Source organism: Lepus europaeus, unplaced genomic scaffold (genome assembly GCF_033115175.1).
Source record: "Lepus europaeus isolate LE1 unplaced genomic scaffold, mLepTim1.pri SCAFFOLD_3_1, whole genome shotgun sequence".
Classification (NCBI taxonomy): domain Eukaryota; kingdom Metazoa; phylum Chordata; class Mammalia; order Lagomorpha; family Leporidae; genus Lepus; species Lepus europaeus.
The window spans coordinates 2726737-2743058 of NW_026909276.1; the positions used below are offsets into that span (position 1 = coordinate 2726737).

The window sequence follows — 16322 nt, forward strand, 5'->3', positions numbered from 1 at the left end:
CAATCTAGTGCTTCACTCCACAAACTCATAAACAGGAACTGGATTATTAGGGAACTCTAAACTATATTTACCTGATGATAAGTAAAGTAATATATAAGTATGTAGGTAATATATATTAGTATATGTTTATGTATATATAAATTTTGAAGGTCTAGCTCTAGATACAAACATCTGCTTTAAAGTTCTTCTGGTTGGTTGAATGATCTTTGGCCTATTTCTATTCCTTAATTTGCTCTTATTTTCTTTTTAATGTAAAAGTGATGGAGTAAAAATTCACAAGAATCTCTTATATTTGCTTGTCACATTATTATTGTCATTATCAAGTAGCTGAATTATATTCACAGTAAGGAAAGTATAATTTTTTATTATAACTGGTACACCTCTTTTGAAAATTTTGTTTTGTTTTTCAGTTTATTCTTTTTTCTTTTCTTTTTTATTTGAAAGTGTTACAGAGCGAGAGGGACAAGATTAAGATTTTCTGGGGCTGGCACTGTGGCAAAGTGGATAAAGACGCCTCATGCAGTTCTGGCATCCCATATGGGTGAAGGTTCAAATCCCGGCTGCTCCACTTCTGATCCAGCTCTCTGCTATGGCCTGGGAAAGCAGTGGGAGATGCCCCAAGTCCTTGGGCCCCTGCACCCACATGAGAGACCTGGAGGAAGTTTTTTGCTCTTGGCTTTGGATCAGCACAGCTCCGGCCATTGTGACCAATTGTGAAATGAACCAGCAAATGGAGCACCTCTCTCTCTCTCTCTCTCTCTCTCTCTCTCTCTCTCTCTCTCTCTCTCTCTCTCTCTGCTTCTCCTTCCCTCACTGTGTGACTCTGACTTACAAATCAAATAAATAAATCTTTAAAAGAATTTTTTTTTCTAACTTCTGGTTCACTCCTCCAATGGCCACAATAGCTGGAGCTTGAGTTGGGGCAGTCCAAAGCCAGGAGCCAGGTGATTTTTAGGGTCTTGGATATGGGTGGTAAAGGCACAAGTACTTGTGACATATTCAACTGCTTTCCCAGGCTATTAACAAGGAGCTGAATTGGAACGGGAGCAGCTGGGTCATGAACCAACACCAAATGGGATGCTGGTGTCACAGGAAGTGGTTCAATTCACTATGACAAAATGCCATCCCCTCTTCGAATTTTTTTAAAAGATTTATTTTTATTTATTTGAAAGACAGAGTTACAGAGAGTGGTAGAAACAAAGAAGAGAGATCTTCCATCCATCCATCATTTTTCCTTTCTTTTCATTCCACAGATGGCCGCAGCAGCCAGAGCTGCACTGATCCTAAGTCAGGAGCCAACAGCTTCTTCCAGGTCTCCCATTTGGGTGCAAGGACCCAAGGACTTGGACCATCTTTTGCTGCTTTCCCAGGCCACAGCAGAGATCTGGATCAAAAGAGGAGCATCCAGGACTGTAAGCTGCGCCCATATGGTATTCTGGCACTTCAGGCGAGGGCTTTAACCCGCTGTGTCGCAGCACCGGCCTCCCTCTTTGAATTTATTCTTATCACCTGTGTATATATGATCAGTAACCTAATGGAAGGCCCTCCTATGACTAAACCTATCAGTATGTTGCTTGGCTTTTACATTGGAAGGTCTTCAACATATGCAAAATTGTGATAATTTTCTTGTCCACTTTTATGTATACAGTTCATCAAAAGGATTTTTGGCCCATATCATTCTCTTTTTCCATGTGATATAGTTTTAACTTTTCTGGTGGTTTATAAGTATAGACTTTTGATAATTCATATTTTTAAGAGTAGCTATAGATGTGAGTAGCTTTCATTAAAGTTTTTCTGGTAAAGGACTCAATATTTTCTTTACTTATCATTGTTGATCTTTTCTTTCAGCTATGAAGTTTAGTGAACACTTAAGACACATAGGTTCACACAGTTTTTTGTATACATTTGTCATGCTATTGCTGCCCCTACATTATTGCTCACTGCTACTTACAGTAATCAGAATATAGGTTAAATACTAACATGCATATTTATTTTTTATTCTGTATTGTATTTGATTCTGTATTTTATTTTATTGTATCTTTGCTTTTTATTCTGTATTGTATTTGATTCTTTATTTTATTTTTTATTCTGAATACATGTGTATGTGTATATATAATGATGTAGTGTAAGCCAATCCTTGTACAGAGAACCATAGCCTATCATGGTTAACTTTTTCATCATGGCTTCATCAACTTATTGATGTTATAAAATATACATTGTTTTATTGATGATGCATTTTAATTCAATTGTGTGATTTGTTAATGTCATCAATATCCTATTATAAGCCAACCCTACTACTATTAAATTTAGGCCTTCTTGTGTGGCATTTTTTTGGTGATATCAACTTGATGGAAATCATCTAAATTCTCTTTACAGCTATTTTATGTCCCCAAATTCTCAGAGCTTTCGTAACCCATTCAGTCATTCTCAATTCTCAGTTGTTACGCTATTGAGCTTTTCTCGAATTCTAGAGAACTATAACTTTAACTTTAACTTTGAAGTTCTAGAGTGTAGCTATAGATTTAAGTATCTTTTCTTCAGGCTTTCTTGGTAATTACCAAGATATTTGCTTCATTTCCATCATTTTTCCTTCATTTTACATTTTAAATGCAAGTTAATGTATTCTTTTTCAAATACCTTTGTATATGCTCATCACTTTATTATTTATTTATTTTTATCTTTTTAAAAAGGATCTACTTATTTATTTTAAAGGCAGAGCTAGAGAGAGAGAAAGAGAGACAGAGAGAGAGACAGAGAGACAGAGAGAGAGACCCTTCCTCAGTTCGTAAACTTCTCAACTAGCTGCAAATCCTGGGGCTGGGCCATGCTGAAGCCAGGAACCAGGAGCTTCCTGGAGGTCACCAAGGTAAGCAACAGGGGACCAAGCACTTGCACCATACTCCATTGCTTTTGCAGGCACATTAACAGGGAGGTGGATTGGAAGACCAGTCAGGACTCTACCCAGTGCCCATATGGGATGCTGGCATTGCAAGTGGTGGTTTAGCCTGCTGCAGTGCAATGGTGGTCCCCGTGCTTAAACTTTATGATTACTACACAAAATAAAAGTTCTACTCACAGTAATCACAATATAATCTATACCTTAATATGAGAAAAATTTAATCTTTACTTTGTGTTTGAATATATGAATATTACCTTATTTTGCCATCAAATAAGGCTATTGTTTGCTAGTGCTAGCATTGTGAACATGTGGCCTTTTTGTTGGCTCTTTCATTATGTTGACAATTCACTAAAGTTTTTTTAGGAAACCCAAGCAATTTTTATCTTTGAAGCTTTTAGAGCCATCTAGGGCCATGGTACATTTTTACTCTTACAAGGGCTTTTTTTTTTTTTACCCTTTTTGGATTTTTATGTGATTATATTTCCCATTAATGTTGAAATTTTCAATAGTGTATTTCTAGATGCTGGTGTTGTTTGAGATAATTTTGTCAGAGTCCTGATATTTTCTGGATTTTATTTCCTGCAATTTTTATGACTTTACCTGAAATATTAATGGATAATTATTCAATAATTAGGCTCATATTTTCTTGACGCTCATTGTTCCTACCAAAATGCTCTGTTCGCTCACAGTTACCACATCATTTTATCATAACATTTACATCCCTTTATTCTTTTCCCTTTGAATTCAATACTATTCCCTATATATAATTTCAGTTTCTTAGAGAATCATGGTCCTAACATCATGATTCTGTAGACACTTTGATTATTTTTTTCATTATAAGATTATCAGCCCTCTGAAACTTTTTAGGTTGTCTTGGAATGTTTCCTGTAAACAGTATCTGAACAGTCTGACAAAAATGGATTGTTTCATGCTATTGAATCATACACTTTTTGAAATTTTGGAATTTTTAGGGAACTCCAAATTTATCACTGGTGTTGAAATTTTCCATTGTTTCATTCTACATGAGGGAATCTCTCCATTTGGATTCTTCTGTAAAGTGGTATTTTCTTTTCATAAGTTCCTATAATATGTAATAGTTTTTAAAATATAATTTTACACTGTTTTCATTAAATTCCTTTATATTTGTTTGGTAATTTGTAATTATCCCTACCAAACTATGCAGCTCCAAACAAAGTGATCACAATTTACAGTGATATGAATATCACTTTATATTTTTCTTTGATTTTATTACTTTCATTAGTGTATTAGTAACTTAGTGTATGCAAACAGCTAGATTGTTGGTTACTATCTGTATTAAAAAAGTTTATCAACTCAATGAAATCATGTTGATTTTTCTGGCCATTTTAATGGCATTGTTTTTCAGAGCTATCTATGCATAGTATTCTCTGTCACCCACTCAAGTTGAATTTCTTTTGCTATTTCTGCATTGTGATAAGATTCACTTTAATGATGGTTTTGAAACATCCCACAGTGTCATTCTAGACAATTTCGTCTTTGTTTTTGGTTTTCTATTAAGTTAAAGAGTGAAGTTTGTTTGATTTCAAATGCAGGAATTTTATATTTATTCTATATTTTTAATTTTAAAAATGTACATACAGAGAACACATTTCATTTATTTCACACAGTTTTTTTTAAAGCTTTTAGTTAATGAATGCACATTTAATAGGTACAACTTTAGGAATATAGTGGTTCTTTCCCTCATACCCACCCTCCCACCACTACTCCTGTCCTACCTTCTACTCCCTCTCCCATCCAATTCTTCATTAAGGTTCATTTTTTAGTTTAACTTTATATACAGAAGACCAACTCTATACTAAGTAAAGATTTCAACAATTTTCACTCATACTCACACGTAATGTATAATTCTCATAGTACAACTCATTAAAGCCAGAAGTCCTATATGGGGGGTAAGTGCACAATGAATTTGGTTGTTAATTTAACAATTAGCACTCTTATTTATGACCTCAGTGATCTCCTGAGGATCTGGCCATGAGCTTCCAAGGCTATGGAAGCCTCAATTCCTGAGCCATCATCATTGCCTCCTAGGGTATACATTTTTCAGCAGCTGGGTCAGGAATAGGGGCCAGGAACCAAACTCAGATACTATAATATGGGATGTGGTCATAAAATTGTTAATACTAAATTACCACATTCAATGAAATTTTTAGGAGAATAAGCTTAATTAACTTTAGTTACTTTATAGTATCAGAGTGCTACTTTAATCTGGGTTTTTGGTTACAAACTCTGAATGTGTGGTAGATACTCTTGAGAAAGAACTTCAGAATATCTTAGAACATTTTCTGTTGTTAAAATATTTTAAAGTATTCATCTCAGGTCTCATGCGAATAATGTAGCACTTGGGGACAAATATGCAGCCCAGGAGCCCCACACTGGAGGTCAAGATAGAGAAGACCTCCACAGCCACCATGACCTTCCCCTTGGTGCTGTAGTTGACAGGGAGGAAGGTGACCCAGATACTGCAGAATACCAGCATGCTGAATGTCAGGAACTTGGCTTCATTGAATGTGTCAGGAAGATTCCTGGATAGGAAAGCCATGATGAAGCTCCCCATGGCCAAGGTGCCCAGGTATCCTAGGACACAGCAGAAGGCAGTGACCGAGGCCTTGTTGCACATAATGATGATGTGGCCATGCTCAGAGTGTGCATCTCTGTCAATAAAAGGAGGAGTGGTTCCCAACCAAATACCACAAAAAATCAGCTGGATCATGGAGCAGATAGGAATGACAGAGTTAGAAGCTCTTGATATCAGCAACTGCCTCATTGTTCTTCCAGGCTTCAGAACCTTGAAGGCCAGAATCACAATAATTGTTGTGGCCAGCACGGTAGAAACAGCCACTGTGAACACAAGACCAAATGTTATTTGCTGGAGGATACAAGTGGCTGTGTTGGGACGGTCAATATGAGTAAGGAACAGAGGAAGCACAGGAGGAGGGAGATGAGCAAGATGTAGCTGAGAGACTGGTTATTGGCCTTGACTATGAGAGTGTCTCGATGCTTCATGAAGGCACCCAAAACTGCAGCTGTGATGACAGAGAAGCATAGGGCCATGCAGGTCAGAGCCATCCCAAGGGATTCCTCAAAATCTAAGAAGGTCACCAGCTTGGAGAGGCAGCGATTTCTCTCACTGTTTGGGTACTCATCTTCTGAACACTGAATACACTGCTCTGCATCTGTGGAAAAGACTCAGTGTTTCAATTTCACAAATTCTTATTTTTTCCCCTGTTGTGGAAAATGTGAGTACAATTTCGCAATGCCTTTGTGAGTACTGACTGCCTCTGATGTAAAATCAGGCCATACTAAAGCATGTTAATTCACTCCTTACTCAGGGAGAATGATCATCTTCAGATACAATCAACACATCCACTCAAACAGCAACTTTGGCAAATGGGGTGATAGGTGGACCCTTCTTATGGCTCAGTTTTATCTCTGAGGACATGGATCCTCTCAATCTTTTCCTCTACTGTCTGCAATATATTTTTCATGAGAAGTCTCATATTGCCTTGAGTTAGGATATTTATCTAGGGTAATCAGATTTAAGGGTTTCCTTAGTCCTATTCAGTTGGATAAATAAATTGCCTAGACCTTCGAGGACATCTTACTATCAATCATATTCTAATTTCTAGAATTTTCTTTTTGTAAACTACTTGATATCTAGTAGAACAAGTCTTTTGTCATTTTACATTTTCACTTCTCTAGATTCCTCTAGTCATTTTTTCCATATACATGTTGAAAGGCTATGTCTGACTAGAAGACATTCAGATTTGAATGCAGTCGTGTTGGTTTTATATAATGATGTTGGGAGTAAATTTTTTTACTAACTTATTCAAGTTAAATTATACTTTTTAAGTTTTGCACTCATTAATCACTGAAAGCATGATGACTTGTTAACTTTTTTTGTAATGTGACACATCAGAATAACTTGAGGCCTGCACTCTTGAAACATCTCACTTCTGTGATAATATCATGAAAGAAGTCATAGACTGCATCTCAACTAATGGGAATGTCTCTGTTTCAATTACATTTTACTTAAACACAGAAATCAGTATTCATTTGGCTACTTCTGCTGTAAGAGTCTGATTCAGTTTTTAGGGGTGGCACTCATGCAACAATACTGGAGGTCATTAGTTTTTTTATTATCTTCATACCTAAAAATACCTCTGCTCTCTCTGAAGTGATTGAATCAAATGTTTATGTTCAAAGATGATGGTAATTGAGTGATACTTTTGAGAATTTAAAACATTACAAGTCTATTTCTTGTATTTTGAACAATGGAAATATTTTTTCATTAGGCCTAGTACGTTTCTACGTTTTTCAACAATTAGGTTTTTGATACATAATTCATTAAATAGTTATTGAATACAAAAGCTTAAAAGAAGCTTAGGGATACCAAATTGTCTTTTCTTAGGATGTTGCATTTCCAGGTTTTCATTTTGTCTCTTTTCCTTACTGCATTATTTCAACAAAAACACAATGTTGTAGTATTAATTATATGTACTTAATACAATGCATCATGTTACATTTATGGTGCAAGAGAAATAAAATGTTTTCTAGTACTTTGAGTGCACTAGTTCTTGTTAAAATGCTTGTTTCCAGGCTTCTAGGGACACATTGATTACCTTGATAATTACATATTCTCATTTCATGATGAAACTTTTGCATGGTTTAATAGATGATCTCAAATTAGTACTATCTCTCACTGGATTCTAAAGACAGATGTTTGCTAGCATCGTTTCCAAAGTTGAGTTTAATAAGCTGAATACTGCCAATAAACAATCTACATATATTGGAGTGGAGGTAGTGATCATAAAATAGATTAATTGAAAAAAATGGGTGAATGTGTGCTTTGAGAACAGTGATACACTATGATCCTACTGAAAATATCTTTGGCTTCCTTTATTTTTTTAACAGTTAAGCAGTGAAGTTTTCAATGGGGGAAGTTATGTATTTTCTACCTGTATGATTAGAAATATCTCTCTCTGGACAAAGAACACATGTATAACAGCAGAGAGGTTTTCCTTCCTGTGGCACTTTTCTAAATCCAGGAACACAGCTCTGGCTACACACAGATTTGGGAATCTGAGAAGAAAAGAGAAGCATTTGTCATGATTTTGCACATCATCAGTTACTTTGCCAGGATGTCAATATTTCCCCCCTCACAACAGAAACTTGACATGCAATTTCAGGTTGCCAGTACATCTCATAACCCATATTGTGCTGGTATTACTTAGACATATAATAGAGGTTTTTATGATCAAGTTTCCTGCTTTATCAACATTTTACCAAATATTATGAAGGTACCTGATTAATTTCTTTGTTTTTAAAGTATGTTATCTTTTTTATTTATTTGACAGAGTTAGACAGTGAGAGAGACAGAGACAGAAAGGTCTTCCTTCCATTGGTTCACCCCCCAAATGGCTGCTACAGCTGGAGCTACACAAATCCGAAGCCAGGAGCTAGGTGCTTCCTCCTGGTCTCCCATGCAAGTGCAGGGGCCCAAGCATTTAGGCCATCCTCCACTGCCTTCCTGGGCCACAGCAGAGAGCTGGACTAGAAGAGGAGCAACTGGGACTAGAACCTGGTGCCCCTATGGGATGCTGGCACTGCAGGAGGAGGATTAACCAAGTAAGCCATGGCACCAGCCCTGATTACTTTAATTTCATAGATCACCACCTTCATTCTGAGTATTTGTCCCCTCTTTTTGAACCATTTCATTCAAAACATTTTCAGTGAAGGTTTCTGTGTTGTAATGATTAAAAGAACTTGAATGTCTTAGTGTATTTTCATCATGTTCTCACTGGTGATTGTATAGAAGATTTTATATTGTCTATAAAAGCATAAGACATGTGCACACACTTTCAAATTCACTCAAAGCAAAAATCATGATATTGTGTTGTAAACTATGGATTTTGTTTTACTTCTGGGCTTCTTAGTTTAGAGAGAGCATACATTCTGAAAACTACTAACTCATTTGGGATGCAAAAAATGATGTTATATAAATCACACAAAATATTGTCTGGAATAGTCCAGTTGTGAAAAGATGACAGAAATGCTCAAAGCTTTGAGATTTATGTACAACATATATTGATGACTGAATGGCATGCACAATTAAAAATCAAAATTGTAATAATATATACAGAGGTAATAACATCAACTCATAATTCAATTGTGTTCATAGTATATTAAAATAATGAGTACCTACATCATATATGATTAAGGATTTCAGAATATAAGGAGAACATACTTAATATCTGTAGGTCTATATTTTGATCTCTACTCATTAATTTCATGTATTCCTTTTGCTCAGTTGTTGTATGAATATGTATGACCCAACCAAAAAAAAACAGTAGCATATATATAATTACACTTTCTATATATGTTAGCTCAGAATATGTATAATACCATATATTTTGAATCTGAGGTGTGAAATGGGAATTATATCCTAGTTTAAAAGTGTCACATTTAATCTTGTCTCAATAATCTATTCAGATCATCCAGTGTGTGCTCAACATTGATACAGAATCTTACCTCTTTGAATGCAAGAGGCCATTCTATCATCTCTTCACTGATGACCAAGACTTGCTCATGTGGACTTTGGAGGAAAACTCTCCAATTTTAACTAACAATTGAAGACCACCAGGAAAATTTCCAATGTTCTGGACATCATACTGTGCCATATGGTCTCTTGATTCATGGAAGGATATGTCATCCCCAGCACTGTTAGTAAATTTTATTTTCTTTAAAAATGGATGAAGCTGAAGGACAAACATAATTGGAAAGAGGGAGATAATTCAAAGGAGTAGCAGGGAATGCATATGTACTAAGGAATCATTTTCCTCCTCCCTAACATTTTTAGATTTTTATAGAGGCTTACATTTTGTTTGGTTTGTCACCATCACATGGATTCAATTCGTAGATGGTTTCTACTTCACAAACCCAATAGAGAGTATTTATTCCAATCAGAGTCCTAGAGAGTGATTTTTGGGATCTTTGGCAAACTCCTTCATGGAACTTTAGTTGAGACTTTGTGGAAACTAACCCTAATTCTTCCATTTGGGCACAACATGGATTTATATGTTAAATACCTTCATTATGGTGGTGGTATAACAGGTATATGCATATGTGTATACTATTTGAAATGTAATATAATTGAATTCAATATTAGTGTCTTTCATATAGGTTAATTGAAAATCCATGAAAAGATTTTCATAATAAATATTTTCTAAAAACTAGATATTGCTGATAGTTTAAGTAGGTCCAAAGTTATAAAATTCTATGATATATATGTCCATATGTTATAATTTTTATGCATCAATTTAGCTTGAATATAATGAACAGAGTTTTTTTTTCTCTCTCTCTACCCTTGAATTGCTTTTTGTAGAAAATAGGCATATCTTTTGTTGTTACAGAGTACTGTATGATCAAAAACAAAATTTCAAATCTGTTGATGATAGGATATTATTAATGTGTGTTTTCCTTTACCTTCTGGGCCTCATGACATATGCTACAGGATAAAATTAATGTCTTATTCTTTAAATATCTATTATTATATCTTCATTAAATTGGAGTAGATGAATCCCAAATAATCTATACTTTATCTTTGAAAGACCACTTGACAAAGTCACTTACTTTTCTAAGTAATATACAAGCAAAGTACAAATGGTATATGAAAGATTATTATTATATGTAAGCATAGAAATTATATGGAGAAGTACTGTTCATGATGTGAATTTTTACATATGCCTATTTTCTTTTATACAGGCTTTAAATTCATTTGGTTCAACAAATTTGATAAATTTATTTTTCCCTTCTATGTTCAGGCAGGAAATTCTAAATATATTTTATAAGTAGGTAATGGATTCAAATATACAGGACTAAAATCCAGACTAGTTAATCTGTAACCCAAGAGGCATACCTTGTCCTTAGGTATATCCTCAGAGTTCTTATATTTAACAATGGAGTGTCAGTCTTTGATCCCTGATGGTTGCAGACTTTCTAAATGTAGTCATGCCTAACAGCACTGGATTTCTCAAAATCAATATAGGTATTATCTAGAATCCATTTATATTTTCCCCAAAAATTTCTCATAGAGGGAATAGTTCACAGTGTGTATGTATATATGTATGTATATACACACATACATATACATATAAATGAAGTTGTTGCTGTAAGATATGGTCTGCAGGCCATATGGTCTGGTTTTGTCTGCATTCCAATGAATAGTTTTAATCAAGTTTTTCTTCTTATGCTTTGTCACTAGTTGTATTAGAATATTTTACAGCATATCATCCTGCAATAGAAAATATTGTTATAGGGGCATAGCAGATTAAGCTTCCACCTGTGATGCTGGCATCCCAATGGGCATCAGTTTGAGACCTGGCTTTTCCAGTTCTGATCCAATGCCCTTTTAATGTGCCTGGGAAAACAACAGAAGATGGCACTAGTACTTGGGTCCCTGAATCCATATTGAAGACCCAGAAGAAGCTCCAGCTCCTGGCTTTTGCCTGGCATAGCCCCAGCCACTGGGGCCATTTGGGGAGTGAATCAGCAGATGGAAGATTCTCCACCCCCCGCCTTGATCTGTCTCTCTTCTTCTCTCTGTAACTCTGTCTTTCAAATAAGTAAAACATAAATCTTTAAAATCCTTGTGATAATGTCATTACAGAATTTGAATTCCTAGCCCATTGTCAGAATTCTTCAAAAACAAATAATAATTACAGTGATATCAATAACTAGGGTGATATGAAACAATATTTTCTATTATTCCGGATCTTAATGATCTTGACATAAAACCAATCAGATGCCATCAGGTGCTCAATACATGTCCTGTTCTGAGGTATATTTTCCTGCCAGGGAAGAAGATAGGCTGGGCTGTATCTCCTGGGGATCCTGTTTCTGCTTTCTCCAAAAGCATATTATAGAGGACATGGGCAACTGCATACACAGCATTGTAGACCAAATAACTGTAGTCAGATATGGTCATCATGTCAATGTCTCCAGGGAAAAATTCAATGGAAGCATTTGGTGGGCACACTCCAATTTTTCCACAAAGTGACCCAGCAGATAATCGGTCAAAAATGTGGAGCCACAGTTTACTCAGGTAGCAGTCTTCTGGGTATTGGGAAGGGCTCACTGTCTTTAGGAAATGTTTGAAGCCAAGAATTTCTCCCCTGTGGGGAGAAAATGAGAAGCCTCCATGCAAAGAATGTAGCATGTGGTATGTCTCATGTACGACAATATCCCACTTTGCTGCCATGACCCACACCTTCCCTGTGGTTAAAAAGTACGGTCCTGCAATGCCCACATTGATGAGGCTCCTTACTTCTCCATATAGTATATGGACATTTGCAGATGAACTTCTGAGCCTAGTCAAGAAACTGATATCAGTTGATGCAAACATTCTCTTAGTAGCAGGGAGTTTCACTTCAAAAGCCACACAGAGACCTTTTTTTTTTTTTACCATCTCTGCTTTGAGATCTTGAAGAAACCACTCTCCTTTTGTATCATCAGATACAAAGAGTGCCACCCATGTCCAGCCAAAATGCAGCAACAAAGGGATCATTCCATAAACTAGAGAACTATTATTGATAGCCATCTGATAGAGAGATGGAAACTGGTCTTTGTCATTTAGCATGGGATCAAATGGGCCATATGTTAGCTGAAACAAAAAAAATAATTATCATGACTATCATTTCAGTGGCATATGGAATTATCTCTGTTGGGGAGGGTGAAAGATATTTATTAAAGAGAAGTATGTGAGCAGAAAATTATTGGGTACAGGGTGACTGCTGTGGAGATAATTCAGTTCTCTCATTCTACACACAGAAAAAACATTCCCAAAGTCAACCACTTTTAGAAGAAATGGATTCTTTATTCATAGCATTAAAAATGGATGAGATTCCTATGTGTTCTTAGTGACTTGAGTGGGAATGCATGAACTTTGGATGCAGTATCACTAAGGTAGTTGTTTTTTCCTTATTCTCACCCTGTAAGACTTGTGGACCAGAGCCTACTCCTCCAGCAACTAGTATGGGACATAAACTCCAACAGAGAAATAAATCTTTAGTACATTATTCTCTTAATAATTTGGAGTTAACTTAGCTTTACAACATAACAATTTATTATGAAGAACACAATAAATTGCCATATTTGATTTTTGGTAAAATAGTTTTAAAGCCCCACATTCTCCTATGCTACTGTGATCTGTGTTCGGCAGGAATACAGAACCTGGAAGGCAGTAGTGGTGGCTTGATTAGATTAAAAACCTTATACCGACGCCATGACTCACTAGGCTAATCCTCCGCCTGTGGCGCCAGTACCGCGGGTTCTAGTCCCGGTTAGGGTGCCGGATTCTGTCCCAGTTGCTCCTCTTCCAGTCAAGCTGTGGCCCAGGAAGTCAGTGAAGGATGTCCCAGGTCCTTGGGCCCTGCACATGCATGGGAGACCAGGAGGAAGTACCTGGCTCCTGGCTTCAGATCGGTGCAGTCGTAGCAGTCATTTGTGGGGGTGAACCAACGGAAGGAAGACCTTTCTCTCTGTCTCTCTCTCTCACTGTCTAACTCTGCCTGTCAAAAAAATAAAAATAAAAAAAAGATCCTTATACCAAAATAAGAGACCTGGATTGATTTCCTAGATTTCAGAGTCTGCAATATACAGCTAAACAAGCATTATGGTGAATATTTAGTGAGTAAACCAACTATTTCAGTGTCTCTGGCTGTCCTTGTTTTCTACTTCTCAAATAAAAACAATTTGTGATATGAAGAGTTGCAAATGAAACATTTGCTGTTAGACTTGTGAAGAAATCTGCTTGGGTAGATGTAAGTCAGATTTAGATAGACAGTCAATGAACACTACTCTAACTACTCAACCTCAATCACTCGTTAGTATCTTTGAGGAGATCCGATTTTCAATGTTGCCTTTAAGGAAAACCAGATATGGTTGTGCATACCCCTGTAGATAGCCCTATCCTAGGATAGAAGATTCCTCTATGATATGGATAGCTCTTTTGAGGCACAGAGCTCTGAGTGTTCTGCAGACAATATTCCTGGATGGATGTATTGGCACTAGAAAGTAATCTGAGTGAAAGATCTCCATAACCAACCCTTACTCCCTTTCTTACTCTCCTTTCACCTGTTAATAATTTCACAACGCTGGACATTCCTGGGTATCTCTTTTAAACCATGGTGTGATGGGTATAGTTGGCTTCCACATTCCCCATTCATCAGAGGTGAGAAAATGGTAATGAGGGAGATTCAAATATCTCTCTGCAGAGTTCACAGCACATTTACCTGTGGGATTTTGTAGAGCTCCAACAGCATTCCAATTTCAGCAGAAAATGCTGCTGTACTTCCAGCAATAATTGCAACTGATTTTTCTTGTGTCTGGCAAGTGTAATTAGGGAGAAGTATATTGTCTCCAGAAAGCCATCTCAGAGTGCTCCACAGATGAACTGATCACTGGAAAAAGCATTGTAGAACTGGAAGCCCAAAGACAAATTGGGAAGTAGGTGGCTGTCTTTATTAATTTCCTGGATGGTAAAGTGAAAGGTCAGCACATACTGGTAGTTCTTCCACAACCACCTAGGTAGAGGGGCAGCATTACAGAGAAGGGTCAGATCATGGACTTCAGGGAAGACCCCCAACCAAGCCCTGAAGTTGCAATGAGCATACTCTGGCTTGCATTCAGTGATCCTCCAGCCCTGCACATTGAGATGGCAGGACTTAGGTTCCAAGGTCTCTGGAAGATCTTGAAATGGGATTTTGATTCCTGAGAAACAAAGTGTGTCATGTGTACACTCATCTTCATTAACTCTTTAGAAAAGTCTTTACTTATCAAAATATGGGAACCCATCTCTCCTTGAAGTCAGAAACTAATATAAAAGCATTTTTATTTTCTTTTAGTTCTTGAATAGTTTATATGATACCTACGTTGCTAGTTGTTCAAACACTGGGAAGTGGCATCCTCTGTAACCATACTGAATCATTTTTCAGGGTTACAACCTATAATTTTATATTGTAATATATCAACTGAGGAATGCAGATTTGCTAAATTACATTTACCTTGAAAATGAACATTTGATTCAGGACTTCTAAATCATTGTTAGAGAACTCATGACATTTATTTAGTTTACAGTTTTTCTCTGCACTGAATTATCCTCATCAACTCACATTTTATGCTTGAAAGTTCTCTGAATTTTTCTAGGTATCTTCACCAAAATCATGAGCTCGTTTTGGAATTTAATAAGAGTAATCACACTCTATGTGTCCAAGATTATGGATGTCCTATCATTCTCAGGATGATTCTTTTGTATTTTCCTTATAATTGGTCTGAGTATCTTCTATTTTTTATATTCCATCTATAATTTGAATCTTATAAAAACTCTTCTTAATAAATTTTGTCATGCTATACATATTTATCCAATCATACTTTAGTTCATCTGCATTGATTCTTATGCTTTGATGTTGGGATTAATAATATTATGTGATGAAATTTATATGAAATTTTTATGAAACATTTTTATACAGTTCCCAAATGGCAGAATTTTATATTTAGGAAAAATTAGTATTTCTATTGTAAAAAATCTTGTGTATATAATTTTTACATATGAAATTTTAATTTTTATACTTTTTCCTAAAGAAATGTTGCCTTTATATAAATACTTGAACCAGAAAGATTTTTAGTTCCTATTACAGTCTTGTTATACCCTAAGTATATCCAGAGCAAAAATTAGACTATTGAGAGCTACCCAATATTTAATTTAATTTAGTTGAAGGGGAAATCAAGAACATTAGTTTTTAAATTTTTCATCATTTTCTCTTATTGTGATGATTTTTCTTTTTGTAGGAAAAATTTTTATTCTCTTCTACGCTATTTGTAGCTCTTGCTGTCAGCTGGAAGAAGATCAGCATAATTCTATTTCCCTAGTAAAGGCATGTAAGGTATTAAACTTTAGATCCTGCACAAATGCGATAGAAAATCTGTAAGAATCATCAACTTCAAAATGAGATGTGTAGGATTACTTTCCATATTCTACTAAAGCCCTTATATAGGCTGCATTACCAGTATTCATTACTACTATTTCCACTATATATAACTATAATCTAACAAAGTGAGGACTTCTCCAATTACCAGGATCCTCATTTCATCTTAACAGAAATTCAGAGTATAAGAAATTTTCTTCCAAGATCTAGAATATAGCATTTCATTCTTTTATCACCTGTAGAGTTTCTGTTGAGAATTCTGCTGTTAGACTATTGGATTTTCCTTGATACATAGCTTTATATGGGTAAGGTCTCTACAGTATCCTGCTGCTCTTTCACTGCTACTGTTGGCTCTATAAGTCTTGGAAACACCTATGCCTTTCCTGCAGGGTCTGATGAAGGCT

At 35.9% G+C, this 16322-nt stretch overlaps 1 protein-coding gene across 1 annotated transcript; it reads right to left on the reverse strand.

Annotated features, from left to right (window-relative positions):
* Nucleotides 1-5198: 5198 nt before the first annotated feature.
* On the reverse strand, nt 5199-15158 carry LOC133755088 (vomeronasal type-2 receptor 116-like). Its single transcript, XM_062185377.1, is given in 9 exon segments — nt 5199-5842; nt 5845-6111; nt 7894-8017; nt 9467-9531; nt 9534-9700; nt 11791-12596; nt 14227-14387; nt 14390-14517; nt 15106-15158. Coding segments are annotated over 9 exon segments (2415 nt in total).
* Nucleotides 15159-16322: the final 1164 nt, after the last annotated feature.